Source organism: Eubalaena glacialis, chromosome 2 (genome assembly GCF_028564815.1).
Source record: "Eubalaena glacialis isolate mEubGla1 chromosome 2, mEubGla1.1.hap2.+ XY, whole genome shotgun sequence".
Lineage (NCBI taxonomy): Eukaryota > Metazoa > Chordata > Mammalia > Artiodactyla > Balaenidae > Eubalaena > Eubalaena glacialis.
The window spans coordinates 106,535,026-106,562,937 of NC_083717.1; the positions used below are offsets into that span (position 1 = coordinate 106,535,026).

The window sequence follows — 27,912 nt, forward strand, 5'->3', positions numbered from 1 at the left end:
AGCTCTGAGATCAGGGAACAGACAGAAAAGAGCTAAGCCAGGGTTTGACCTGAAACGAAGCCTAGGAATTTAAATCAAGGAGGAAGGCTGCTGTTGATGATGTGTGGGGTAGAAGGACATCTGGCCCCAGCACTGTGCCCTAGTGGAGGGCAGGCTCCTTCAGTGCTTATTGAGGTGAGCTCAGTTCAGCTCGATCGCTCTCAAGTTGCCAGAACAGGAGCCAGGGTGCCCGAGAAAGCTTGTCAGACCAGCCTGGGCAGTGCCAGGTCTGGGAATCAGCCCTCTGATGATGTAGTTGGATTATATACTTAGCAGAGCTATCTTACCTTTGTTCTTTGTGGAGTGAGGAGGAAAGCCAACCTTTTTTGTAATCTGTACCATCTTTCAGCCTTATGCCTTCCCTTGACAGAAAATATAGCTCTTTCTATGTTCTGTGATCTGTCTGCTTGTGCTGGAGGCCTGAGGGAGATAAAAGAGAATTACATTCCTTAAGACAGTCCCAGAGGAAGCAGAGAAGCCTCGAGGGTAGTGGTGGCACTGGTTTAGGGGACCTGGGGGTTAGCAAGGGAGCACGGGGTGACAGAAACTGATTGCCAAGACCTTTATTCTCTCACAGCTAAAACATGGGGAGATGGATGGCTGAGGGGTAGCGGAAATGGCAGTAACAGTGGCGTCTGGTGAGCACCAGAGAAGAGGGGTCTGGTTTATTCTCTGCTGGGTCTCCGGGCACTCAGTAAACACCTACTGTTGTTGTAGAGCATCCGCCTCCCCTGAACAACCCCACCAAAATGGCTGCTTTTGGACACACATTCCCCTCCTACGCTGGCCCCAAGCTGAACTTCCCAATGGTCACCACCTTGGACGTCATCATCGCCATCTTTCTGACTTCACTGGTCACCTTCATCATCATCCTGCCAGGCATTCGGGGCAAGATGGTGAGAAACAAAACCAGCCCTGGAGACCCCAGCCCCAGAGAGACCTCAGCCTCGAGGTGAGGGGGCCAGACTTTCCGATTACAATCAGATTCAGGAAAGAGATTCTAGTCCCGAGAAAGCGTCACCCACGCTCCCAGCAGAGAGCTCGCCACTCATTGATTCAACAGATAATTACTGAGTATCTATTATGGGCCAGGCACTTTGATCTCAGGTGACCAAGTGACCTCAGTTTTAGAACACCCTTCCCAAGTCTGGAAAGAGAAAGGGTGGATTTGGAAGGAGAGTGCTCCATCCTAAACCTACCCACCCTGTGATGCAGAGGCTGTTCTGGATCCTGAGAGTGGTGACCAGCTTATTCATTGGAGCTGTGATCCTGGGTGAGTGTGGAGTGCAGCTGACTTGGGCAGCTGCCTGCATCCCATCTCTTCTATCCTGGCTCCCTCACAGAGGCTCTGCTTCAGGGTGGGCTTCTAGACCTCCCTGCCCACACGCCTCCCTCACCCTGGCCTTATCCCCTCACATCTACCTTTGCCCTGACAGGTGCAAGCCTCCTGGATGCATCTCTCCAACCTTCCTAACATTTTTATTCAGAGGAAAGCAGGTCAAAATGAATGCCTGTGGGGACGGGGTCTACGGAGGCTGGAGGGAGAGAATGATGGAGGGCTGCTTGCTTCGCTTTGGGGATTAGGCGATAGGAAACATAGAAACTCTCTATGTTGAAGCTCTCTGTGTTTGCCCAGCATGGTTTATTATGTTAACGTTTCCTGCCCCAGCTGCTTGAGTAGCTCTCCCTATATGGGGGGAGGAAGGGAGGGCAGGGGTAAGAGGATTATGACCAGGGGAGATATTAGATTCTGACCCATTTATTCATTTATTCATCCCATACATATTGTTGGCAAACTTACTATGAGCCAGGCCCTAGGCGGGTTAATGGATACACAACTATGAGCAAAACTGACATGGTCCCCTTGCAGCTCTCCCTCTGACTAACCCAGCAATGCCCAGACCTCCCTGAGTTCCTGAATGTCAAACTCCCCAACCCCAGCTGTGAATTTCAGCTCTGGGTGGTCTGTGGGCCAGGTCAGCACCAACACATCAAACAAGGCCTTCAGTTCCGAATGGATCAGCACCGCTGTTGGGCTGCAGATTGGGCTGGGAGGAGTCAACATCACGCTCACAGGTGAGGGAGGTCTCTTGCCTGGGAGGAAGGGAAAGGCTCTGCTCTGTGGCTTTGGGATCTATGTTTGGTGTGGTCTAAAGAGCTCTAGGATCCGGGCCGGGGGAGGTAGGAAGGGAAGTTCTCAGGCCTCGGAAGCTGCCTTCCCTCACTTGAGACTAGAGCCTGGCCCTCTTCCTGTGTGATAAGCCTCTGCCCAGGTAAATACCTACTCTGGCCCTCGGGTCCCTGCTGAGCACAGCTGCTCCATTCCCCAGGGACCCCAGTGCAGCAGCTGAACGAGACCGGCGATTACAACAAGGAGTTCACCTGGCGCATGGGGGAGAACCACGCGGAGGAGTATGCAAAGGCACTGGAGAAGGGGCTGCCAGACCCCGTGCTCTACCTGGCCGAGAAGTTCACCCTACACGGCCCAAGTGGCCTGCATGGCCAGTACCGCCTGGCGGGACACTACACCTCGGGCACACTGTGGTGAGGGTGGGACGGAGGCCCTGCTGGCCTAGACCCAGGAGTGGGGTTTCTACCCATCTCTCCCCCACTCATGTGGAGACCCCTAGTGGGACAGTCTGGCACCAGTCACCACGGTGCTTGGTTGGGAAGCCCACAGGCAGGAATCCCTACCTCACCTCTTTGGGGTGTACTTGGGTCCCTGAGCCTCCACCTGGGCCCTCCAGGTAGAATTTCACCCCAAACAAGGTAGAGGTGCCTGGGCCAGCCTTCCCCAGGTCGTGGCTCTCCAGGGTGGCATTCCTCTGCTGGCTGCTGGCCGATGTGATGCTCTCCATGCCTGTGCTGGTCTACGGTGGCCACATGCTGCTGGCCACGGGTGTCTTCCAGCTGTTGGGACTGCTCTTCTTCTCCACGGCCATGTCACTCACCCCGCCCTGCCCCCTATGCCTCGGCACTGCCACACTGCCCACTCACCATGGGCCTGCCTTCTGGATCACATTGACCACAGGTGAGGCCCAATCCTGAAGGCAGGCATGGGAGGACTCAGGGCTGGGGCCCATCAGGTCCGTGGCGTTGAGCGTCTGCCTCCAGGGACCGGGAGGTACCTCTGGGGACCTTTCCCCTCTTTAGAGCCCCCTCCCTCTTAGATCCCTCATCGCCGGGTTTCCCCTTCTCAGACCCACAGCCCCTCCCTCCTCATATATCCCTACTCCCCTGTGTCTTATCTCTGTCTCTGTCATGTCCCTCATCCCTTCTCTCTCTTCACCCAGCTCTTCCCCAGAGCTTACGATCTCATGTCCCCCCTTCCCCAAACACTCTTCTCTGTGTCCCCCATTCCTAGAACACTTCTCTGTGCCTACTTCACATAGCCTTAAATTGCCCTGCAGTTTTACTGTCCTCTCCTGTCCCACTGTGTCCTGCCCTCCCCCCAGGGTTTCTCTGTTTTCAGAGTTCTCTCTCTCTCTCTCTCCTGGGATGCAATTGAAGGAGCACTGGGTTTAGAGTCCAAAAACTCAGAGCAACAGAGCCACATCAGCCATATGACCCTATGTCAGTCACTTCTCGGAGCCTAAGTTGCCCTGAAGCAGGGACGCTAGGCTTCCCTTAAGAGGTGCCCTAATGCTCTTAGCAGAAGATGTCCTTGGGAAGGTGTTACTATCACTAAGATGGGATACTTGTTGCCTTATCCCCAGGACTGCTCTGTGTGCTGCTGGGCCTGGCCATGGTGGTGGCCCACAGGCTGCAGGCTTTCTTCAGCCAGACTGTGGGAGAGGACCCTGTCCTGGAGTGGGATCCTGAGGAAGGGGGACTCCTGAGCCCTCGCTACGGGTCCACAGGTGGGAGTCCCGAGCCCCAGGACATTCGTCGGTCAGAGGCTTCCTCTGAGGTGCCCTGTGAGGAGTCTGACTGTGCCCTGGAAAGTTCATCTCCCTGGTGGCCACCCGGACTTCCAATCTGGCTCCAGACTTCACTGGGAACCCCCCAAAACCCCACCAGAACTGCCTGCAGGATGGGTTGTATCAGGTTCCCAGCCCCAATGTGTAGGTGGAGTAGGAAAAGAGGCTCTACCTATTGATGCTAAAACATGAAACAAAACAAAAAGCCCTAAGGCAGATGTTGGGGCTGCCATAAACCCTGCTGCCATGCTAAGTGCAAATTCTGGAATACTGAACATCCTAAGTATTGAGGACATAGCTCCAAGGTGAAGCTTTTCCATCAGTGGAATAAGCCAAATAAGTGAGGTTTGGTGGAGAAAAGTAATAAGAGCATGATTCTTTGGGGTCCCTTGGAGTTACAGAGCCAAGGCTGTTTATGGCCAGAGTGGTCAAACCCAACAAAATGAGTGAAGGAATGAGCATGAAACTCTGGCAGCCTCCTGGGCCTAGTGGTGATTCCACGGAAAAACCTTCTTTGGGGAATTCATATCAGCTACACGAGAAGTGTTCTTTCCTGTTGCCCTTCCCTCTTGCTCACCATCCCAGTGATGAGACCAAGCAGGGGCTGCCCCTCCTTCTGCCCAGCAACCCTGCCCTCCCTTGGGGCTTTGCCTCTTCGAGGTCCCATTTACTGAAACCCAGCTCCACCCACATGATGACATACGTGTACGGGGGGCTTACAGTGCGATTCTCCCATGTTCCCTCTCATCCCTCTGCACCTCTTGTTTTCCTTTTTCCTGGCTCCCTTTTGTTCTCTCTTCACTTCCCCAGCTTGTGTGATCTCTTGGTACAATGAACGTACCGCGAGGGAGGAGAGACCAAACTTCTTGTTCTAGATCTAATATTAACCCATTCTCTCTGAGCTTCAGTTCTCAAATTTGCCGAATAAGACTGTAGGACTTGCCAAGGACCTAAAACAAACAAAAAAAATCCCGGGATTTACAGCTTTATGCCTTGCTGACATTTACCTCGGCCCTCAGACACCACCCCTTTAATGAATAAAGTGAAGCTAGTGAATAAATTCCAAAATGCCATTTCTTCCTAGCCCCCTCAGCTGGGCCAGCAGAGGGGGATCCCACAGGGCCAGCGGGGGTGGAGGTGCGGGGGAATGACCTGCCTGGTCACTGGGGTAGCTCAGGAAGATGCAGGCTCCGATTGGTTCCTCTCTGGGCTCACTAGAGGGCACCCTCTCCCAGACCCTTTCCCGGGTTACTCTGCATTCTTCAGACACAGAGAATCCGGTGTCTGTGGCAAAGCTGAGAAAGAGTGTACTAGGCTGCCTCCAACCCAGGGAAGTCTCCCCAGAGCTCGTATCCCGAAAAGCCTTGAAAAGCCATGGAAAATAATGGGAGAAAGTTTAAAAAAAAAAAAAAAAGAAGAAGAAGAAAGTTTATTTACAGCTCACCCTGGGAGACTCTTTCCCGGGTGCAGGCGGCCCATCTGAGGCCACCGGCTTTTTCCCCCCCGCGCCCCCAGCGCAGTGCCCTCCCGGAGCTCCCCAGGCCCGGTGGGCACTGCTTCCCGGCCTGCGGGGGACCAAGGCAGAGTAGGAGTCCGAGGTTGAGTCCCTTTCACAGGTTAGTACTGATGGTTAAGTCTGAGGCCCGGAACTGCTTATGCAGTGGGTTGTTGAGGATGAGAGGAGAGCTCCCTTTCGCCTGACTTTCGAGGCCCTTGACGCTTCCATCCAAGAAGGTGCGAAGAGCGCTGGGCCGAGCGTAGTGGAGACTCAGCATCGCCACTCCGAGGAGGAGGCACAGGATGCCTGCGTTAGCGCAGTCGCGGGTAAAGGAGGCGGTCAGGGCTCCAGAACCCGGCCGCCCGTCTCCATCTATTGGAGGTATTTGCGTTTCCTCCCCAGACACACGCACCACGGAAAGACCTCTAATATGGCATACATAATACACGGGTTCGCACGCCACTGGGGCAAGATACCGAACCCTTCCGAACTCCCTTCCCCTCCTCTGTAAAATAGGCACAACAGTGCCTGCCTGTACGAACTATTGAGAGGGGCAAATTAGATAATATATGTGAACTCATTATGCAGACCGGAAAGCGCACGCTGGTATAAATCTCGTCTCCGCCCCCAGACACCCGGGGGCCGGTTCCCTCGGTCCTCACCCGTGGCCAGCGTGATCCAAAAGGCGGCACCGTAGTGAGTGGTGAGCTCGGAGGAGCCAAGGCGGAGCTGGCAGAGAGACACGCTGGAGATGGAGGCGAAGGCGAAGACGGAGAAGAGTGCGAAGGCGCCGGTGATCAGCAGAGCCAGGCCTCCGTAGTGCGGGACCGGCATGGAGAGCAGCACGTTGGAGAGGAGCCAGAAGCAGAACGCCACCCTGCGGGGAGGGGACCAGCGGAGCTGTGAGCCGGATTCTCCCAGCCCGCCCGGGTTCCCAAGCGCTCGCCTCCCCTACATCCCGGCCCCAGGACAAAAGCCCGGGGCTGGGACGGCGGAGGCGCAGGGAAACACTGGAGGGGAGTAGCCGGCGCCCAGCTATTGCTGGGTCTCTTCGGATTCCAGCGGTCTGTACGGACCTCGTGACCATCTGCCCGCGAGGCGGCAACTCTCACCCTAAGCGCGTCGGGCTGTAACTGTAGCTCACGTCCTCCGGCTCACATGCCCCCACCTCGACCCCCACCACACACACGCACGCGCGCGCGCAAGTACGCAAAGTGTCTTCTTCCGCGCTCACCACAGCGTGGCCGAGGCGTAGTGTCCCGCCAAGCGGTACTGGCGGTAAACCCCGCAGGGGCTGCTCGGAGTGAACTTCTCCGCCAGATAGAGAACTGGATCCGGCAGCCCCTTCTGCAGTGCCTCCGTGTACGCCCCAGCATAGTTTTCGCCAAACCGCCAAATGAACTGCTCGTTGTAGTCGATGGTCTCGTTCAACTGCTGCACCGGGTTCCCTGCGGAGGGCGGCGGCGTCACCCGGCTGCGTACAGCGAGGACCGGGCAACTAAGCGGATTCGGATAGGAAGGTGAGAATCTTGAGAGAAATAGGTTTGGCAGCGGTTGGGGAAAACACAAATCAATGAGAGCCAAAAGCTATTCATATGAGCTTGTGGGAGCTGTCCTCACAGGTCGTCCAGCTGCCCCTGCCTGCCACACACCCCCAACCATGGTGCCTGCCAACCTCAGGAGTTCACTTCGCCGCGGCTCCTCACCTGTGAGTGTAACATTAACGCCCTCCAGGCCCACGTGCAGACCGACGTGGGCTCGGACGCGTGCCGCACTGAAGGCCTTGTAGGATGTATTGGTGCTAACTCTGCCCACTGACCATTCTGCGCTGAAGTGTACCGCTGTGGGGAGAGGCAAACCGTGGGGGAGGGGAAAGGTTAGGGAGAAGATTGGGGAGATGGGATTGGGAGCGTGGTGATGGGAGTTGGGACACTGAACAGAGATGGGGGCGTCTAGGAGTCCAAAGGGATATACACGGTAAGGGTGGAAGAGTGGGCACTAGAAAGAGCCCACTAGAAAGAGAATGGGAAGAGGGAGCGGGAACCCATCCCCAGTTCTCCATTTTCCCAGGTGCCCTCTGGCCACCTCCTTCCTCACCCCAGGTCCTCTCCCCCTCCGCTGCATCACACACTCACCCACAATTTCTGCTCCTATGAACAGGCTGAGGAGAACTCTCACCAACCAGAACCAGCGCTGCAGGAACAGGAACCTGGTCAGGCCTGGGTACTGCCCAACCAGAGTCCCCAAGCTCTCCCTTGACCCCATGCCACCCGGGCCTTTAGTGCTTCTGCAACTTCTCTCTCTTGCCCACTTTCCCCCAGTTACATTCCTGACCTTTAAAGGCTGAAGTCAAGTCATGCAAGTCCCTCTGAGCCACTGGCATTTCTAATGTTTTCTGGCTGCATGCTTCTGCCTCCCAGCCCCATTTCCCAGTCCACCCTGCAACTGGGCTGTCTCTACCTGGTGCTCTCCCACCACCTTCATCCCCTTTCCTCTCCAGCTATCTGACTCATAGTCCTGGTCCCACCTCCTGCTTGGGTCACTGCCATGATGAGGCTCAGTGAGTCCAGAAGTGCTAGGCAGGCAGCGGTCACCTCCCTCAGGAGAGGGAGGCCTCAAGGTCTGGTCACCAAGTAGAGGAGGTGCGAACACAACCTCTCAGATATTACTAGGTGTGCCAGTTTCCCAGAAAACCAACACAAGACTCAGGGAGGCTAGGTCCTCCTAGACTTGAAAAACAGACAACTTAGGTTCTGGGAGAGGAGGGAATCTAAGAAAAAGTGCCCAGTCTGCTACAACTTCGAAGAAATTTCTGTGGAGAAATCTCTGTCGTTAGGATGGGGGCTCCCACACACATGACTCAACCCAGTGCACAGGTGAAACACAGCAGTATGAGTTGCTGGTTTCTGTCCTCTTGGCCAGAAGGTCATCACCTGAGGTCAGGATGGGAGTGGGATGGGAGTGGAGGTGCAGCCTGAGGAGAGGCAGGAGACCCCTGCAGCACGTGAAGACTAGGATTGGCCCCAGGATTACTGGACTGGGCTCCCATTCTCTGCAGCAGCCTCCTGAATATTCCAGCTGGGGTCAGCCTCTGGATGTCTTGTATGGGACCTCTCCCTAACCTTGGGAAGGGGTGCTTGCTGGGCCAGACTTCTGGCTATGCTCCACCTGTCTGGTTCAGTGCTTCAGTTTGACTATTCATGGAAGATCTTGCCGCCGTCTTAACTGTCCTGTCCTCCAGAGACATGCTGTCCATGACGCCCTCCACCCCCAGACCCAAGCTTCTAGTACCCCCTTACCGAGTGGCCACGAATCCCGGGTAAGATGAGTAGGAAGCTGGCAGCCAAGGCCAAGAACACCAGAATGACAATGAGTAGCGGGACGCTGATGCCGGCGGCATGCCGGGGCTGAGGGTAGAAGGGCAGCACACCGTTCCACAGAGTCATGCTGCAACCCGGCCGAGCTGGGTCTGTTCCAGCGGGGAGAGTGGTCACTGGCGTCCGAGCCCGGATCCCACTTCCCTTTACCCCGTTCCCTGCGTGCGAGGACTGGACCCAACGCACAAGTCAAGTCTGAGCGCCTCGGCTCGCCCCTAAGGAAGCGCAGCAGCTAGCTGCCCTCAGGCGCTCTGGGTTGGCCGGGACGGAGTTAGGTAGGTGGGAGAGCGGGCTCTGCGTGTTCACTCTGCGTTTGGAAGTCGCACAGGACCTGAAATCCTTTTTATAGCAGCCTGGGCAGCGTGCTGAGCCGTGTCGGGGCTTTGCAGCCAGGTCCCAGAAGGAAGAGATCATGCAAACGAGAGGCGGAGGTCGCTATGCAAATGAGAGGAGCCCCGCCTGCATAGCAAGAGGGTGAGTCCCAGTCCAGATGCTCACATCTGGCGCTGGTCTGGCCTGAGTGGACACCTGCACAGCTGGCCTCAGAGGACCCAGAGAGGAGGGTGAGAATGAAGCCGGGGAGGCTGAGGATCTGCGGAGCTGGGGAGGAGTGGTGGGGGAGAGGCAGAGAGCAGAGCAGAGAAGCAAAGATTCCAAGAAAAAGAAGACTTCTGATCCCGATGGGGGACCTAAGCCGGAGTTTGAGTGGGACTTGGGACCTGATCTTCCCATCCCTCGTGTCCATGCACAGGCATTCACTGAGGGGTATGAGGGACTGCAGGTTCCAGAGTCCCAGCTCACTAGCCACGTTCCTTTCCCTGCCTCCTCTAGGAGAAGCAGTTCCCGAGGGGTAGGATTCGAGGCTTTGTTCGGGACCTGGGAGGCTGGAGGTAAAGTCCTGCCAGGGACTGACAAGCCCCAGAGGATTTGTGCCTCCCGGGTTCCTGTGTGTGATCGGGGTTAGTTCTTCCACGGGGTGGAGGGTGGGGACCAGTGTCACTGCCTTGAGGGCTGCTTGTGCCTTTAAAAAAGTGCCCCGCGGGTGCGGGTCCTTGGCGATGTTTCTAAAAGCTTCGCTCCAGAAGTGGACACAGCTGGCACCTCCTCCTCCTGTGCCAACTGTCGGTGTGGGGGACGCCTGCTCCGTGTCCCTCACGTACCACCTCCCACCCCCTTGGCCGCAGGGTCAGCATGCTCCGCGCAAGGCCAGAGGCACTGGTGCTCCTGGGAGCTCTGCTGACTGCACTCCTGGACCCAGCGGGTAAGTACCAGGCGCCCCTAGTTCGGGATGTCTCCCAGTTTCCCTTGGGAGTTGGGGAAGGGAGACGTGCAGGCAAGTGGCTTCCTGAGGCTGGAAGATCGGGAGAGATGGCTGAGTTGCTCAGCCAGATGGGAAACTTCCTGGCATAGCCTAGACGCCGCGCGAGTATCGCCACTTGGGTCGGGTTGGGGGCGCTGGGCGGGCTGGAGAAGCACGGGCCGAGGCCGTCGGGTCCCAGAGGGGTCGCAGGGAGGCTAGCACTGAGTGGACCACCCTCTGACCCACAGGCGGCCAGGACTCACTCTCGCTGACCTGGGAAGTGCAGCGCTATGACGGCTGGTTCAACAACCTGAGGCACCACGAGCGTGGCGCTGCCGGTGCGTCCCGTGGTCTGGGGTGGGGAACGGCTAGTGGAGGGCAGGGGCGCGGGAGACCCGGCGCGGAGAAGCCGAGAGAGCGCGCCGCCAGCCGCCCGGCTGCCTGCGCCGCGAACTCCTGTACACCCCTGGGGACAGAAGAAGGGGTCTCGTCAGTGGAAGTGGGGAGTTGGAGGGAGGTGTAGAGCGAGGTTCGTGGGCTTGTTGGAGACGGAGTACAGAGCCCGGCTCCCTGCTTCCCACAGGCTCCCGACTGCGGCGCCTTGTACCAGCTTATTACGCGGACGGCGTGTATCAGGCTCTGGAGGAGCCGCTGCTGCCCAACCCGCGCCGACTCAGCAACGCCGCCATGCAGGGCACAGCCGGGCGGCCATCCGGCCGCAATCGCACAGTGCTGGGGGTCTTCTTCGGTGAGAGCAAAGTGGGAGAACGCGTCTTCGGTGAGGGTTGACCTGGCGCTCAGCTCAGCGCCTGGGGAGAGGGGCCCTGAGGCCTCTCTGCAAGTCCACAGGAGACCGATGCAAGACCCCGAACCACTTCCTTCCCCCACCAAGCCTCACTTCAAGCCTTTCTTCATCTTGGAGGGATTTGGGGGTGTTGATTCGGGGGTATTTGCTCTCCTAATCTTTCTCTTATCACTGACTACAAACCCAGGAGTGCCACTAACCCTCATTATAGCTCTTAGAAGCTGATTCCCCTGCCGCCCCTCTCCTCCTGTTGTGATTATATCTTCTTTCCCCCGAAGAGGGAGGGAGAGGCAGGATCTGTTAGGAGATGGGGACTGGCTTGGGGGAGCCCTTACATTAATCATATTATTTTGATTCTCCCAACAACATTATGGGGTGGGCGAGGAGGGTACTATAACCCCACTTTCCGAATTAGAAAAAAGTTTTAGAGCTGGTGGCGCGGAACTTGCCTTGGAACATCTATCTGCCTTTAGGCTCTTGAGAAATTGGCGTCAGCCTTGGCGGTGGGGAGTAGCGATTCCCACCAGTTTGCCCCCGACGCCCGCAGGCTACCACGTGCTCTCGGACCTGGTGAGCGTGGAAAAGCCTGGCTGCCCGGCCGAGTTCCTCAACATCCACATCCCGCCCGGAGACCCCGTGTTCGATCCCGACCAGAGCGGTGACGTGGTGCTGCCCTTCCAGAGGAGCCGCTGGGACCCCGAGACCGGACAGAGCCCCAGCAACCCCCGGGACCTGGTGGGCGGCGCAGGCGGCTGGGGGGTGGGGTGGGGGCCACCCCCAGCACACCCGCAACGGCCGCCCGGCCCTCGCCCGCTCTGAGCCGCCTCGGCCACCCGACCCCCGGCTCAGCCTCCCGGTGTCCCCGCAGACCAACGAGGTGACGGGCTGGCTGGACGGCAGCGCCATCTATGGCTCCTCGCACTCCTGGAGCGACGAGCTGCGGAGCTTCTCCGGGGGGCAGCTGGCGTCGGGGCCCGACCCCGCCTTTCCCCGGGACGCGCAGGACCCCCTGCGCATGTGGACGGCGCCCGACCCCGCCACGGGACGGCGCGGGCCCCGGGGCCTGTACGGTGAGGCGGCGGGGGCGCGGGCGGGGGCGAGGGCGGGGGGCCGGCGAGGCGCGCCCCCCTCGGGCCCACCCGCGCTCAACTCCTCCCGTGCGTCCCCACGGCGCGGGCAGCCTTCGGAGCGGAGCGAGGGAACCGCGAGCCCTTCGTGCAGGCGCTGGGCCTGCTCTGGTTCCGCTACCACAACCTGTGGGCGCAGAGGCTGGCCCGCCAGCACCCGCTCTGGGGGGACGAGGAGCTGTTCCAGCACGCGCGCAAGAGGGTCATCGCCACCTACCAGGTCGGTCGCGCGGCACACTCCCCCCGCCCCCCGTCGCGGTCCCCGGGAGACTCCTCTGCCCCGCACAGCCGTCCATCCTTGGACAAGCCCACCCAGCAACACCCCTCCCCAGACAGCTACGTCTAGGGAAAGCCCCTGAGAGTGATAAGGGGGCAAAGCGCTACTTATACCAGAGGTTTTCTCGTGATTGTTATTTAGCTGCCCCTCCCCGCTGCCCTCGTTCCTCGTGGGCAACGGGAACCTCCGCCCCTCTCCTGTTTGAGTGTCTCTCGCGTGACTGCCGCTGCCTGGTCCTCGTCTCCCACCTAAGCCTTCCTTGAGCTCAGAGCCCTCGTGGCCTGGCTGCTCCAGCGCTGGCCTCCCATTTCCCCCTCTCTTGACCCTCAGAACATCGCGATGTATGAGTGGCTGCCCAGCTTCCTGCAGCAAGCACCGCCGAATTACACAGGTGAGGGAGTTGGGGGAACACCTGGGCTGAGGGGGGTTTGGGGAGGGGGAGGGGGTCAGGATCCATAGGACAAAGAAGACAGGTGGGTTCATGTGATGAGAGTGTGTGAGGGTAAAGAGCCTATTTCTCTTCTTACCCCTGTGGACAGAGTACCGCCCTTTCCTGGACCCCAGCATCTCTCCGGAGTTCCTGGCGGCCTCTGAGCAGTTCTTCTCCACCATGGTGCCCCCTGGCGTCTACATGAGGTGAGGGAGGGTCTGGCTGAGCAGCACACTGGCAGAGGTGAAGAATTAGTGGTTTGGGGGGCCTGGGGCCTTTTTTTCACCCCTACAGTTTCATGGGGGAAAAGAAGCAGAATTTGGTGCCCTAAAACAGCACCCTGCGGTAGGAAGTTCAGTCTTAGCAGGAAAATCTCCCCATTTCCTCCTAATGGCTGAACTTCAGTTGTTGAGAGCAGGATTTGTCCAGCAGCTGGGTCACTCTCTTCCCGCCTTCCCTTCCTACCCTGTGTGGACAAAGAGCAACCTCTACCTTCAATCCGCACTCGTTGCCAAATCCCTGCCATGTTCAAGGAAGTTCAGAGGACACCCCTTAGTACTGGCCAGACCCCCTCTGAATCCCTCACCCCACTCAACCCCACCTCAACTTCTCTGAATTCTCTTACTGCATCCTTACTGATTCCCCATTTCAGAAACACCAGCTGTCATTTCCAGATGGTCCTGAATGAGGGTTTTGGCAGCTCCCCAGCTCTCAGAGTCTGCAACAGCTACTGGATTCGGGAGGTCAGCCTGGGGTCAGGGGCAAGGGAAGGTGGGTCAAGGTCAGTCTCATCACACAGGCTGGGAAAAGCAACAATTCCAGTTCTTAGGTGTTGCAGCTCCAGGGTGGTGGGAGTTGAAGGGTAGAGTGATCAGAAAATTATCTGGGGACAACAGCTCAAGAGAGTCTAGGACTGGCCAAGGGCCCTTTATCCTGAGGTGCTACAATGGTCCTGAGAAGGACCTGGCTTTAGGGAGGGGCCTGAGAACCTACCTTGAGTGTGTTGTTTTTTTCCAGAACCCCAATCTGAACAGTGCCGAGGCAGTGAATCAGCTGCTGCTGGGAATGGCCTCCCAGATTTCGGAGCTAGAGGACAGGATAGTGGTTGAAGATCTGAGGGGTAAGCACTGGAGGCAGAGGGGATGAGGGCCCAGAGGTCCGGGAGCCTGGGGACCCTTCTGGGTTAATCATCAGGCAGACCTAGGGTACCTACAATGCAGGAACATAAATAAACACACAGCAAACAGCCATTAGAAGAAAACAAGCTTTATTCTAAATTACCCACATCTGAGTATGTGGGGGAAGGGTGGCAGCACAATCTCTGGTGCTTAGGTCGCTAAAGGTTTTTGTCCAGCCCTATGCTGAGGTTAAGGAGGTGGGACGGGGAATTTACTGCTTGGTGACTAGAACAGTCCTGAGTCATAGGGGAAGAGTTTTGCCAGAAAAATTGCCCCTGGTCACACATGATGACAGTGACCCTGCACCAAGGCAGGTCACATGTCAAGGAGTGCTGAGTGTGGGTAATGCCAACAGCCCAATTCAAGGCTGCTGGGCGAAGAAGGGTCAGAGGGACTGAGCCTAGAGCCTGGTCCTCTCTCCTCCTCAGATTACTGGCCTGGCCCTGGCAAGTTCTCCCGCACTGACTATGTGGCCAGCAGCATCCAACGTGGCCGAGATATGGGGCTGCCCAGCTATAGCCAAGCCCGACAGGCCTTGGGGCTGAAGACCCCAGGGAACTGGAGTGACCTCAACCCCAACGTGGACCCTCAGGTCAGGAATAGTGATGATAATAATGGCAACTAAAGCTTTCTTGTGGTGATACTGTTCTAAGTCCTTTACACATGTAACACATTTAATCTATGTCAAGAACGTTACAGAGTAGATACCATAATTATCGCCATTTTACTGATGACATAATTGGTAAGTCAGTCTTGGAGGCAGGATTTAAATTCAGCCACCTGATTCCAGAGTATCTTCACCACTGCATTGTACTGTTACTGCAGAGTGGCCCCTGGGTTGGGTGCCATTGTCCTATTCCTGCAGGATCTCCCCCCATGAGTTGGGTGACCCTGCAGCTGCTGATCACTGGGGATAGGCAGTCTGGGTAGTGACACACTGGTCCTCCCACCAGACTTGTCACCACCTGAGGAGGGCTGCCTAGATAGAGGAGACTTCCTCAGGCCTGAGCAGCAAGCCAGGCAGCTGACGGGGTCCTGTGTTTGAGGGATGGGGCAATAGTGGCTGCCCTCCCAACACAGAACCACACCCACGCTCACACGCTCCTCACTTCCTGTGTGGCCCCAGGTGCTGGAGGCCACAGCCGCCCTGTACAACCAGGACCTGTCCCGGCTGGAGCTACTCCCCGGGGGGCTCCTGGAGAGCCATGGGGATCCTGGGCCCCTCTTCAGCGCCATCGTCCTCGATCAGTTTGTGCGACTGCGGGATGGCGACCGCTACTGGTTTGAGAACAGCAGGAATGGGTGAGGCCTGCCTGGGTTCCCACCTCAGACTCTACCTCGGCCTGGGCCCCAGACCCTCTGCCTGTAAACAGCACCCGGCTGTCCCAGCACCCCTCCCCAACCCCTCTCGGTCTCTTTTCTCATCTGGGTCCCTGGGCCTGAGTTTGCTGGAGACCTGTGTCCCCTTCCCATCCCAGCAATTCCTGGCTTTCTCTAACTTAGGCTATTCTCCACGGAGGAAATTGCAGAAATCAGAAACATCACTCTTCGGGACGTGCTGGTGGCTGTCACCAGCGTGAACCATGGTGCCCTGCAGCCCAATGTCTTTATTTGGCAACAAGGTGGGTGGCCTGGGAGAACGCAAGCAATGGTGGCAGAGAAGGGGCAGAGGTTGTGTGGGGATCACTTGGTGCTGTCCAGTGAGCTAGGCACCAGGCAGCTCCTTCTGTGTTGGTCTGGGAGGCCTGCATTAGGCCACCTCCCCCAGTAGAGACTAGACTGGTTTGCAGGCTGAACCTTGCGGTCAAGTTGGGATAGATGCTGAGAGATGGGATGTGGAAGACGAATTTTTGAGGGGAACAAGTTCCAGGGAGGAGGGTTTGGGAGGGAGTGGGTACCTGGTCCTTTATAGGACAGAAGGGAAGGCTGCCTGGCCAAAGAGTGGGATCCTCAGGCCCTGAGCTCTTCTGTGCCTTTCCCTCAGGTGCACCCTGCCCTCAGCCCCAGCAGCTCACAAGTGAAGACTTGCCCCCCTGTGTGCCCCTGACTGTGACTGATTTCTTCGAGGGCAGTGGTCCTGGTTTTGGCATCACCATCGTGGCTCTGTGCTGTCTTCCACTAGGTGAGCCCTTTACCCCTTCGCCCATTTCTCTTCTGGCTCCCCTCCTCCTCACAGACTGTCCCTGCCCCTCATTACCTGCTGGCCTGTAAGGCTAGCTCCTAGGTACATTTGAAGCCACGCTCAGGGGGCCTTGGGAAGGGAGGGGCAGCAGCCAAAGCCTCAGTGAAGCTGTAGGCGAGGCCCCCCCCGCCCAGCGGCTCCTTCTGATCCCCTTCAGTGAGCCTGCTTATCTCTGGGGTGGTGGCCTATTTCCGGGGCCAGGAGCGCAAGAAGCTACAAAAGAAAGGCAGAGAGAGTGTGAAGAAGGAAGCAGCCAAAGATGGAGTGTCAGGTGAGATGGGGCCAAGGGGCGGGAAGGGGGAAGGGGACAGATGGGGGGGCGGTGCTGGAAGAAAGAACCATGTTATAGATGTGGGGAGAGAGCCAGGCTTTGGGGGTGCCTGCTCAGACTGGCAGAGTGGAACTAGCCTGAAGGCAGAGGCCTGGGGACCTCTGTTGAACCACTCTGCCCCATTGTCCCTTCCCTAGCGATGGAGTGGCCGGGACCCAGGGAGAGGGGCTATCCCATCACCATCCAGCTGCTCCCAGACAGGCGTCTGCAGGTCCTGGACAGGCGTCTCTCTGTGCTCCGCACCGTCCAGCTGCGGCCCCCGCAGCAGGTCCACCTCATCCTGTCCAGCAACCGCGGACGCCGCACCCTGCTGCTCAAGATCCCCAAGGAGTATGACCTGGTATGGCCCATCCTGCCTCCCCAGCTTGGGCTGCCCTCACACATCTCCCCTCTCACGGCGAGTCCTCTCCGGCCACCCCGTCCTCCGCTACAGAGCTCAGTTGTGAAGGCTGATGCTGGGAGGAGGCACTCCTTTCAGAGGTCCCCAGACCCACCGGACTCTCCCTCTGACCCCCTTTGGGTCTCTCACGTGGCCCCAGCCGGGATGGAATGGGGGAGAGCTTTTTTCTCCGTCCCCCAACCCCAGACCCTCTGAGGGGAGGCTGAACCAGAAGCCTGAGCCTTCCTCCCCCCAGGTGATGCTGTTTAACTCCGAGGAAGAGCGAGGCACCTTCGTGCAGCATCTGCAGGGCTTCTGTGTGAGCTGGGCTCTGGGCCTTGATGTGGCTGAGATGAGTGAGCCTGAGCTGTTCAGGAAGGCTGTGACCAAGCAGCAGCGGGGCCGCATCCTGGAGGTCTTCTTCAGACACCTCTTTGCCCAGGTGCCTGACTGTGCCTTTTGGAGGCAGGACCGGGCCCAGGGGTTGAAGGGACCCTGGGCTGGACAGGACCCTATGTGGGGTGATCTAAGCTTCTGCTCTGCGGGCTGGAGATTTCAGTTTCCTCATCTATGAAACAGTGATTAAAATAGGATCCATCCCTTTAGGTTGTTGTGAGGATTCAGGGAGATGGTCTACATCAGTGGTTCTCAAAGTGTGGCCCCTGGACCAGCAGCAGCAGGCTCATCTGGGAATTTGTTAGAAATTCAAGTCCTCAGGCCCTTCCCCAAGACCTAGGAAATCAGGAACTCTGGGCTTGGGGCCCACAAGCCCACCAGAGGCTTCTGATTCACTCTAAAGTTTGATAAACACTGTTCTATGTACAGGGTTTAGCCCAAGTGCTTGCTTCATTATAGGCATTTAACAAATGGTAGTTACATGTATATGACTTTTAAAATCAGGCACATGGCAGCCCTGTCTGAACTGACAAGAGAACATATCTTTAGCCCCTTCCTCCCTGTCCACTTAATGTCTGCTGCAGCTTCTGTCCCCAGTGTAGGCTCTCTCACTTTGCATTCCCAAACTGTGCCCCTCCCCATTCCCTCCCCATCCCCTGCTACAGTCACCCCCTCTGCAGGAGAGCAGAAGCCCAAGTCAGAAATTTATCTAATGACCATGAGCAGCCACCAGGGCTCACCCTTTCTGATCTGGACTTTGGGGAGATGTGAGAGGTCACTGAACTGCTTCCAGCCCAGGCCTCACCTCCTTCTCTCCTTCCCTCTGCTGCTGCACGAGTGCAGGTGCTGGACATCCACCAGGCAGACGCAGGGACCCTGCCCCTGGACTCGTCACAGAAAGTGCGGGAGGCCCTGACGTGTGAGCTGAGCCGGGCCGAGTTTGCCGAGTCCCTGGGCCTCAAGCCCCAGGACATGTTTGTGGAGTCCATGTTTTCTCTGGCTGACAAGGACGGCAATGGCTACCTGTCCTTCCGGGAGTTCCTGGACGTCCTGGTGGTCTTCATGAAAGGTAGGGGGATGGTGGACCATCCCAGGAGTCAGGTGTCTTTCAGCAGAGAGGTGACGGGCATCCCCCTATCTCCTCCCAGGCTCCCCAGAGGACAAGTCCCGCTTGATGTTCACCATGTATGACCTTGATGGGAATGGCTTCCTCTCCAAGGACGAGTTCTTTACCATGATGCGGTATGGGGTGGGCCTTTCCAGTCCTGAGACTTCCTGATATTTTAAACAGGAAAACAGGTCAGGTCAGAGGAGGGTAGGCGAGGAGGTTATGAAGCCATCTGCATTGAGACGTGGCCTAGGTACTATATCCTAGACACTCAGAGCATCCAGCTTCAGAAGTTTGTCTGGCCAGGCCCCTGCCTCCAGGAGGGTCTGTATTTGCCATGCCAACACCACCAGAAAATTCTCCCTAGTTACAAAAGACAACCAACATCAAGATGACCAGTAACAAAGCCCACTAACCCCTTCTGGATGCCTTTGGGTCTTTGCTAACTCTTCAAATGCTGTGCTTTACACAGTGAGATAATGAATCATGGAGGATGGATGCCCTGGGTCACTGCCAGTATTAATCACCATGACAGGCAGGAGGAGAAACATGGAAAGTTCTTCTATATTCCAACCCTTCTCTCTTCCTGCTTCTTAAGCCATTTCTGGTTGTGGTGTGCCGATAAAGACCAGTTTTGAACTCATAGACTTATTCCTGAAGACCATGCTCCAGTAACACAGCTGCCTGCAGCTCTATAAGGACAGGGTTCATATCTCTCTTTGTTCCCTGCTGAATCCCCTCCTCCGCACCGTGATTGGCACATAGCAGGCATTCAATACATAGTTAACTGAATCAGATGAAACAAATAAGCAAATGAATAAACAGAATGCATAGAACAGCCCAGACCCTTTTAACTCTTCTACCCCTGTAAGCCTCCTCATTGCTTTCAGCTTTCACCTTAACTGCCACATTCTTTACAGTCCAGATACCACAACTGGACATGGGCTTCTGAAAGGGCTAGGGCGAAGTGCATTGCAGTTGTCCCTCGCTGGGCGTGCTGCTGCAGGACCCTCTAGGAGACGGTCTCTGCCCCCAGGGGCTGAGGTCCACCTCCTCGGCCTGTACTCAGTGTGGCTCTTGCTCAGTCTCACCCTGAGCAAGTGGGATGATGTGTTTGTTTAATGTGATGGCAGTGCTTGCTGTGCCATGCACGCAAAGGTCTTTTTCCGCTGGACTCACACAAACTTGCATGTTTGTTTGCTTTTGTCCCAAAGCACAGTCTAAGAAAAGAGTTATGGCCACTGTAGCTGCCACTGTGGGTGCTGTCACATTGGGTGCGGAGATACTCCTGCCTATGCCCCAGGCTGTTGGCACAAGGAAGCAGCAGCCAGTGCAGCTACATCTCCCCTCCCAACCCCCCGCTGGACCATGAACGGGGTGCCCGGCGGTGGTGTGGGAGGTATCAACACGAGAGCGGGCCACGTGAGAGCGCCATGGCACACGTGGACAAGTCCCTACACTAAGTGGACATTCATCCCAGCTGTAGATGCCCCCCTGTTTGGGGGCTGCTTTCTTTAACTGGTCAAGGTCACTTTCAATTTTGTTCTGCCTTTTGAGCCCTTGGCCACCCCACCCAGCTTAGCGTCAGCGGCAGGCTGGATGAACACCTTCTCAGTGCCATTTCCTGGGTCACTGGTAACCACATTAGATAGGCCAGGGCCTGCCCCACCCAGCACCTGCCTGAACCTGACCTTGCCGGGTGACAGGTTGCTTTCGTCTCTCCTCCCTCCCCCTGCCCAGGTCCTTCATCGAGATCTCCAACAACTGCCTGTCCAAGGCCCAGCTGGCCGAGGTGGTGGAGTCCATGTTCCGGGAGTCAGGCTTCCAGGACAAGCAGGAGCTGACGTGGGAGGACTTCCACTTCATGCTGCGGGACCACGACAACGAGCTCCGCCGCACCCAGCTCTGCGTCAAGGGTGGAGGTGGAGGTGTGTGAGTTTGGAAGGCGTCAGGAATGGGCGTGTCTTCAAAATGAGAGTTCCTGGTGCATAGCACTCAGGTCTTATTTCTCTTTTAGTCCTTGGTGCCTAGTAGAGAGCCGGCACGTGTAATCAAGGGCATCACATACACTTGTGCAATTTATGCACAAAGATACCCACTGGGGGCTCAGGGCAGGCTGAAGTCCAGCCTACATGCTACACACCAACCATGTGCATTGGTCTGGGGTGTGTCCGGCCAGAGGAAGAGGCCCTATTTTCTCTACACAAAGGACCTGCAGGGTTGCATCCGCCTGGAGGGGGGCCCCTTTTCTAATTGCACTCAGTTGCCACATTGTCTAGCAGTGGCCGCCGCCCTGTGTACAGTGGGTGCTCGGTGTGGGCAGTGAGGGGAGCAAGGCTGGAGAGAGAGATGGGGACATGACCAAGTCACTGGCAAGTGCCATGGCAGCCTTCCTAGGACAGTCTTCTCCCTCGTGGGGAAGCCTGTCCAGCTTCTTGTTCTCCCCAGGTATTGGAGACATTCTTAAACCAAACGTCAGCTGTCGAGTGTCATTCATCACTCGGACTTCTGGGAAACGGTGAGTGGGAACGGGGCACTGGGAGGTGCCCCGGCTGGGTCCTCTGCAGAGAAATGAAGGAGTAGGGCTGGTGGAATCAGCCCCTGGGCCAGACATTTGCTCTGAAAGTAGCTCTCAGCGCACGGTTGTTCTAGCCCGAGTTCCAGCTGCCTCACACACATACCCCTTACCGCTCAGGAGCCTGGCTCTCTCCCTGCCCCTCCAGGACAGAATCATTCTACAGAACATATGACCAGATCATATTCATTCCTTCTGTCTTGCCTTCTGCCTGGCTTCTTTCCGACCGGTTTTATGGGCAGGTTCTGTGGACAGAAATGAGTCCCAGGATCTATCCCCTCCTACACCAGCCCCAACTCTGACTTGGCAGTTCTTCTCCTGGCTGCAAAGACAAGGGGAGAATGAGACCCATTTTTCTCTTCTCAGTTTTTGCCCTCAGGGAGTGGGGCTCCCTGTCTCAGAAGCCCCAGAGTTGGGAGGCCCTGGGCTGAAGAAGAGGTTTGGCAAAAAGTAAGTGTTTCCCAGACCCTTGACCCAAGGAGACATGGGGAGAAGTCTCAGGGTTTCTGGTCTGCCCACACCTCCACACACAAGGAACCATCCTGAGACTCATTCCATGTGTCCCTGACCGGATTGGCAGGCTATTGAGTTAATGACTCTTCAACCTCTGCACCCTAATCTTCAGGCAAGGGGCCTGGCACTCAGATGCAACACCAGGCAGTGAGGGGTCTCCTGGCTCCTGCCTGCTTTGGGCACAGCAGTGAGGCCTGTGCAGGGAGCAGGAAGAAGGAAGGACAGAACAGATAGGAGGAAGTGGAGATGGAGTAGTGGGGAGATGGAAGAGTGGGTGGATAGGGCAAATAAAGCTGAGAGGTAAAGGCTTGGCAGAGTGGGATTCTACCCCCCAAAAGCTTTTTCTTTCATCTGTTGTGGCCCATTCTGACCGCTACCAGATCACCAGGTCTCCTTCACAGGGTGGCATTTAGGGGAGAACAGGGTGCCCTGACCTCAGGCCACCTGCCTCCCATTGCTGCAGGGCAGTGGTACCCCCTCCCCGGCTATACACAGAGGCACTGCAGGAGAAGATGCAGCGGGGCTTCCTGGCCCAGAAGCTGCAGCAGTACAAGCGCTTCGTGGAGAACTACCGGCGGCACATCGTGGGCGTGGCAATCTTCTCAGCCATCTGTGCCGGACTGTTTGTGGAGCGTGCTTACTGTACGGAGAGTTCCAGGTTGTGGGCAGTGGGAGGGGAGATGTGAGAGCCTTCTGCTTGTTATTCTTGATCCTCAGGCGTCTGGATGGGGGAGCCCAGCTGTTCTGACTGGGGTCCAGGCCTCTGTGCTGTGCTGATCCACCCCCACTGTGCCCCCAGACTATGCCTTTGCCTCGCCACCCTCGGGCATTGCAGAGACCACCCTCGTGGGCATCATCCTGTCGCGGGGCACGGCGGCCAGCGTCTCCTTCATGTTCTCCTACATCCTGCTCACCATGTGCCGCAACCTCATCACCTTCCTGCGAGAGACCTTCCTCAACCGCTACGTACCCTTCGACGCCGCCGTGGACTTCCATCGCTGGATCGCCATGGCTGCTGTCGTCCTGGCCAGTATGTGGCTCCCGGGCACGCTCGCCACTGCTGCAGCCCCCTGGGTTGAGCTGTGGGGGAGGCAGTGGGGAGACTGGAGCTACTTATACTTCCTGCTCTCCTCGGGGCTGGAGGTAGAGTTGGCCCTGGAGACGTCTCTAATAGGATGTGTCTTTCAGTTTTGCACAGTGCTGGCCATGCGGTGAATGTCTACATCTTCTCAGTCAGCCCCCTCAGCCTGCTGGCCTGCATCTTCCCCAGCGTCTTTGTGAATGATGGGTCAGTTTTGGGGAGGGTCCCCCTTGGGAATCCTGGGGCAGGCCTCAGGGTACAACAGAAAAGAGGTAGATGGCCCTAGACCCTCTACTCTCTCACTAAGTGAGGGCGAGAAGCTAGCGTCCTTGGAGAAGCTGAGAGATGACTTCCTTGCCCTCAGGAAGGAAGCAGGCCGTAATTGGCCAGGAAAGGAGTTTGGGAGATGAAGTCGGAGGCTCTTTCTCACGTGTACCTGACACATAGCTTGCTATCTCAGCCTACTGTCCATTCACTGGGCAAATAATTGTGGAACACGTCCTGTGTGTCCATCCAGGAGCCAAAGAGTTGGGATGCCAAGATACATGCAGTCGTTCAACAAATATTTATTGAGCATTTACTCTCTGCTGGGCATTGTTTGAGCATAGGGATAGAGCATGGAGGTAAGCTCCCTGCCCTCATGGAGCTTACAGAATATGAACCAAGCACTCAAGGAAGCAAAGGTCAGCTGCAGAAGGAGAATTCAAGATAACACAGGAGGAAGAATTGCTTTGAGATCAGAGGGTGGAACTGCAGGAGGCTGGGTGCCATGTTCTTTGGAAGGATCCTTGGCCATCTGGGTCGAGGCCCAGTAACCTCCGCATTCAGGGCCGTCAGGAACAGAGTCACATTGCAACAGTGGAGGAGCCCCTCCTTCCCCAGCCTGAGGCTCTGGGTGTCTTTGTCCTACAGGTCCAAGCTTCCCCAGAAGTTCTACTGGTGGTTCTTCCAGACAGTCCCAGGTAAAGAGTAGACTGTATGTGGAGTCTGGGGTTTCTGTCTGAGGACTTTTGCTTTTGTCCTCATCTTCCCATGAATACACACTTGTCTATAGTGGTCATAGGTTCCCTTTGCAGCCTCCAGCACAAGCCTCAGCTCCAGCTTCTTTGGGCAAGCTGTTCTGGGAGCCAGGGAGGGATGAGAGAGGTCAGGGAAGAAGAGCGGAATGGGGAAATGCCCTCTGGTATTCTCAGCCCAGGCTGAGGTCCCGAGACCAGGGACTCTCTGACCCTGTCCCCGCTGCCCCCAGGTATGACAGGGGTGCTCCTGCTCCTGGTTCTCGCCATCATGTACATCTTCGCCTCCCACCACTTCCGGCGCCGCAGCTTCCGGGGCTTCTGGTTGACCCACCACCTCTACATCCTGCTCTACGTGCTGGTGAGGGACTCCTCTGGGCAGGGCCAGGCCACAGGGCAGAGATGAGCACTCATGATGTGGGGAGGGAGAAGGGTGAATTGGACGCAAGATCTCAGACTGAGACCCCGAGATCTGAGACCACAGTCTATGGAGCCTATGCCAGCCCCATCTACCCTGCCCAGGCCCAGGGCCCAGGCAGGAAGTATCTGGGTAGGGTGGGTACAGGAAGGGGGCCAGCTGGGCCTGAGCTATACTAACTGGCCATGTCTCCAGCTCATCATTCACGGCAGCTTCGCTCTGATCCAACTGCCCCGTTTCCACATCTACTTCCTGGTGCCAGCACTTATCTATGTGGGGGATAAGCTGGTGAGCCTGAGCCGGAAGAAGGTGGAGATAGGCGTGGTGAAAGCAGAACTGCTGCCTTCAGGTACCAGGCCTGGCCTGACCCTGGGTGGGGAGCATTGGAGGTCAACTCATGGGACGTGGGGAGACAGCTCCCCAGGCCTCCTCATCCCATTGCTGCCTCTGTTAGCCTCTCAGGGACCCCTGCAGCTTTCCTGATGGAACTGCAGCCCCCAAAAGAGCTGTGCTTAGTTCCCAGGAGGACTTGCGGACAGTGAGAAGTGACTATGAGAAGAGGAGGCTGAAAGTGCATTCAGAGGGGTTTAAGGACAAGAAAGACCCGCGCACGTGTGGCCTGGGTGCAGGGCGGGGAACCATACATCCCTCTCCCATTCCTTCACTCAGAATAACCTCTCTTCAGAGACAGATAAATGGCCCAGACTGCAAGAGTCTGTTGTTGAGAGTCAGTGTTGGCCAGAGTGGGGATTCACATCAATGTAAAGGGTGGTGGAAGATGACTTAAGTGACAAGGGGCGGGCTAACCTTCAGGACTCACATAGTAAGAAAATTAACCTCACTTCAGCTTTATTTCAATCAAGATTATTTAAGAGCAAAGTCTCAGCATGGTATTAGCATGCCTTCTGCATCCTCCAGTACTTGCGAAACTCCTTTTTCCACAAAGAGAGAACAAGCCTGAGGCTCAGCTGTGGTCAGGCAACAAACAGTATCCAGCTAAAATTTGATAAAACATGGTACCTTCTGTTTAGACCACATGATACTTAAGCAAGGCAATGTAGGGTATTGGTTAAGAGCTTGGCCTCTGGAGCTAGATAGAGCACATGATACTGGTTTTCTACTCACCTTAGTGACCTAAATGTTCTTCTCAAGGTAAATTGAATTGAAAAAGTAAGTCAATTTAAAGAAAAATGTTAGATAAATGATAGTGCAGGAGGTGTGCTGATATGGCCCACCATAAAGGTAACCCTCATACGGTGGAGGTTTGGCAAACACTGAGATGGTACCTGGGGAGCCTGAGGTCCCCTGACCTAGTAAGCTGGTATCCAGGACAGTGGTATCAGGCCTGGGCCCTTAGTGGGAAGAAGCAGCAAAGAGGAGGGGAGGGGCTGGAACAGGAGAGCGGAGAAGCCCAGCTCTTGAGTTACCCAGGAAACAGAGAAGGGGGCACTCCAACTCCCAGCCCCAGAAGCCATACTCGCTCAGATCATGTGACCACTCCCTGTGCCTCAGGTGTGTGGAGAGGACAGGGTACCTGCCAGTCCTCAGGTACCAGGAGCAAGCCCTCTGATCCCTGCCCCTCCCTGCCCATGACCCCCAGGAGTGACCCACCTCGAGTTCCAGCGGCCCCAAGGCTTTGAGTACAAGTCAGGACAGTGGGTGCGGATCGCCTGCCTGGCTCTGGGGACCAACGAGTACCACCCCTTCACCCTGACTTCTGCGCCCCACGAGGACACGCTTAGCCTGCACATCCGGGCAGTAGGACCCTGGACCACCCGCCTCAGGGAGATCTACTCACCCCCGACGGGTGACAGCTGTGCCAAACATCCAAAGGTGCCCATCACTGGGAACCACTTTTGGGGTTCTGGCATTGACAGAAGGTCCCCACCCTCCCCGACCTTGGGATAAGATGCTCCAGCCACCCCAAAGCCAGACTGGGAGAGAGCTGGGGTGCCTCAAAGAAACTAGTTCTCCCTGTCCTCCCTGCCCCCCCATTTCTAACCTCAGAGCTGGGGAAGGGCCAGGCTCATCTCACCTTCCTCTTCTGTTGGCAGCTGTACCTCGATGGACCATTTGGAGAGGGCCACCAGGAGTGGCATAAGTTTGAGGTGTCCGTGCTGGTGGGAGGGGGCATTGGGGTCACCCCCTTTGCCTCCATCCTCAAAGACCTGGTCTTCAAGTCATCCTTAGGCAGCCAAATGCTCTGTAAAAAGGTGAGTGTCCCTCTCCCATTCTTCAGAGAAATGGGGACAGACAGCCTGATTGTGTCCCCACATCCCAGCAGAGTAGCATGATAAAAAGTCCCTGGCTCCTAGGCAACTGGTTCTGCTGGGGCCATTCATACCCAGTTGCCCAAATGGCAAACATTTGAGGGAGGGTAGGAGGTATAGCCAGAAGAGCCTCTGCTGGGATCTGTGGCTAGAAGCCTTGGATCAGGCCTGTGGGTCCTGCCAGAGGTTTGGTGCCTGTGGGTGGTCCAGGGCTTCCCACCATCTCAGTATAAGCATCTGGGTGGAGGAACCTTGAGCTGAGCTGAGTCAGAGCCCTAGTTTTGTGTCCCCAGATCTACTTCATCTGGGTGACACGGACCCAGCGGCAGTTTGAGTGGCTGGCTGACATCATCCGGGAGGTGGAGGAGAATGACCACCAGGACCTGGTGTCCGTGCACATCTACATCACCCAGCTGGCTGAGAAGTTTGACCTCAGGACCACCATGCTGGTACGTCAGGGCCGGCCAGACAGGGCAGCTCAGTGGGTACGTGGGTTGACAGGGTAAGGATGGCCAAGGCAGGTGGGTGGACCACCATCTGGACTAGGAGCTGACCCTGGCTCTGCCTGGCTGTGACCTTCCTCCTCTACTCCCTCCCCCAGTACATCTGTGAGCGGCACTTCCAGAAGGTGCTGAACCGGAGTCTGTTCACGGGCTTGCGCTCCATCACCCACTTTGGCCGACCCCCCTTCGAGCCCTTCTTCAACTCTCTGCAGGAGGTCCACCCAAAGGTCAGTCCCACCCCGACCCATCCTTCCCCTGCCAGGACTTCCTGGCCCTCAAGCAGCCTTCAGCTGGGTACTGAGCAGAGGACCTCAGGATGGGGTCAAGCATTGGAGAAGGGCTTTAAACCCCACTCCCTGCCTCCCCAACTCAAGCCTCCTCCTCAGGGCCTGGGGTCAATGCCCTGGTCATTCCAGCCAGGCTTGAGAAGCAGCTCCCTCCTGGGGAGGAAGCCCACAGGCCTCTCCTTCTCTGCAACCACTGCCCCCACCCCCACACTTGACAGGTGAGGAAGATCGGGGTGTTTAGCTGCGGCCCTCCAGGAATGACCAAGAATGTAGAGAAGGCCTGTCAGCTCATCAACAGGAAGGACCAGGCCCACTTTGTGCACCACTATGAGAACTTCTGAGCCCTCCCTCCCTGGTTCCTGATCCCTCCATGGACCAGCCCTGCCAGCAGCTTCTGTCAGAATTCACCTCAGGCCTCAGCTGGAGAGCTGGAAGAGCCTCTCCCTCATTACCCCATCTGTCCCAGCCTCTGAGAAGATAGAGGAGACCCTTCTAGCTTAAGCCACAACAGGCTGTGGCAGACAAAGTAGGGAGGGAACAGTCCCTGCCCTGTGACAACTATGGAGGTGAAGAGATACAACCGCATTTTCCTCTGATAGTCCCCATGTCTGTTTTCCTTCCAGAAAATCAATGTATTGCTTTGGTATTTTCTAGGCCTAGGCATTTGAGGGAGGACAGGGTGGGGATACCTGGTGTGAAGAGAGGGTTCAGAGTGAGAATCTCCTCAGAGCCCAGCTTAGAAGTTGCAATGCTAAACCTGGATGGCCTGCCTGCCTCAATTCAGTCTCCAAGGCCTTTTCCCTCCAGCTCTACCCCCCAACCCGTTCCTGCTCCTAGAGGATCAGGAACCCTGAGGAGCAACCAGCAACGCCCGCTGCCCTCACCTCTTGGCTGGCCCTTCT

General features: G+C 56.7%; 3 protein-coding genes across 3 annotated transcripts; 2 read left to right on the plus strand and 1 right to left on the minus strand.

Moving 5' to 3' along the window:
- The first annotated feature begins 655 nt into the window (after nucleotides 1-655).
- DUOXA1 (dual oxidase maturation factor 1) lies at nucleotides 656-2,641 on the plus strand. Its single transcript, XM_061181449.1, has 5 exons — nucleotides 656-677; nucleotides 757-935; nucleotides 1,255-1,312; nucleotides 1,981-2,115; nucleotides 2,370-2,641. The coding sequence occupies exons 1-5, from the start codon at nucleotides 656-658 to the stop codon at nucleotides 2,585-2,587; spliced, it is 612 nt and encodes a 203-aa protein (XP_061037432.1). The 3' UTR covers nucleotides 2,588-2,641.
- A 2,928-nt stretch (nucleotides 2,642-5,569) lies between these two features.
- DUOXA2 (dual oxidase maturation factor 2) lies at nucleotides 5,570-8,903 on the minus strand. The gene is made up of 6 exons (XM_061182192.1): nucleotides 8,757-8,903; nucleotides 7,593-7,650; nucleotides 7,164-7,298; nucleotides 6,692-6,905; nucleotides 6,120-6,334; nucleotides 5,570-5,763 (listed from the first exon to the last, which is right to left on the minus strand). The coding sequence occupies exons 1-6, from the start codon at nucleotides 8,901-8,903 to the stop codon at nucleotides 5,570-5,572; spliced, it is 963 nt and encodes a 320-aa protein (XP_061038175.1).
- Nucleotides 8,904-10,025: 1,122 nt separating this feature from the next.
- On the plus strand, nucleotides 10,026-27,351 carry DUOX2 (dual oxidase 2). The gene is made up of 33 exons (XM_061182191.1): nucleotides 10,026-10,095; nucleotides 10,383-10,472; nucleotides 10,718-10,882; nucleotides 11,487-11,674; nucleotides 11,808-12,009; nucleotides 12,120-12,286; nucleotides 12,674-12,734; nucleotides 12,883-12,979; nucleotides 13,426-13,516; nucleotides 13,791-13,893; nucleotides 14,380-14,543; nucleotides 15,078-15,253; nucleotides 15,455-15,573; nucleotides 15,936-16,073; nucleotides 16,291-16,404; nucleotides 16,602-16,804; nucleotides 17,100-17,285; nucleotides 18,083-18,308; nucleotides 18,388-18,481; nucleotides 20,088-20,279; nucleotides 20,779-20,865; nucleotides 21,289-21,372; nucleotides 21,899-22,077; nucleotides 22,235-22,465; nucleotides 22,624-22,723; nucleotides 23,429-23,478; nucleotides 23,766-23,893; nucleotides 24,146-24,299; nucleotides 25,551-25,783; nucleotides 26,005-26,163; nucleotides 26,514-26,669; nucleotides 26,822-26,950; nucleotides 27,229-27,351. The coding sequence occupies exons 1-33, from the start codon at nucleotides 10,026-10,028 to the stop codon at nucleotides 27,349-27,351; spliced, it is 4,659 nt and encodes a 1,552-aa protein (XP_061038174.1).
- The last annotated feature ends 561 nt before the right edge of the window (nucleotides 27,352-27,912 follow it).

Bases quoted from the DNA above. Each gene is read 5' to 3' on its own strand.
- DUOXA2 (XM_061182192.1), bottom strand. From the start codon at position 8,903: ATGACTCTGTGGAACGGTGTGCTGCCCTTCTACCCTCAGCCCCGGCAT. The intron at 7,651-8,756 runs GTAAGGGGGTAC...CTGTTCCTGCAG, and splicing joins CCGGGATTCGTGGCCACTCG to CGCTGGTTCTGGTTGGTGAG. The intron at 5,764-6,119 runs GTGAGGACCGAG...GCGCTAACGCAG, and splicing joins TTGGATCACGCTGGCCACGG to GCATCCTGTGCCTCCTCCTC.
- DUOX2 (XM_061182191.1), top strand. From the start codon at position 10,026: ATGCTCCGCGCAAGGCCAGAGGCACTGGTGCTCCTGGGAGCTCTGCTG. The intron at 15,254-15,454 runs GTGAGGCCTGCC...TCTCTAACTTAG, and splicing joins TTTGAGAACAGCAGGAATGG to GCTATTCTCCACGGAGGAAA. The intron at 20,866-21,288 runs GTGAGTGGGAAC...TTCTCTTCTCAG, and splicing joins ACTCGGACTTCTGGGAAACG to TTTTTGCCCTCAGGGAGTGG.
- DUOXA1 (XM_061181449.1), top strand. From the start codon at position 656: ATGGCAGTAACAGTGGCGTCTG. The intron at 936-1,254 runs GTGAGAAACAAA...CCTGTGATGCAG, and splicing joins CAGGCATTCGGGGCAAGATG to AGGCTGTTCTGGATCCTGAG. The intron at 2,116-2,369 runs GTGAGGGAGGTC...TCCATTCCCCAG, and splicing joins AGTCAACATCACGCTCACAG to GGACCCCAGTGCAGCAGCTG.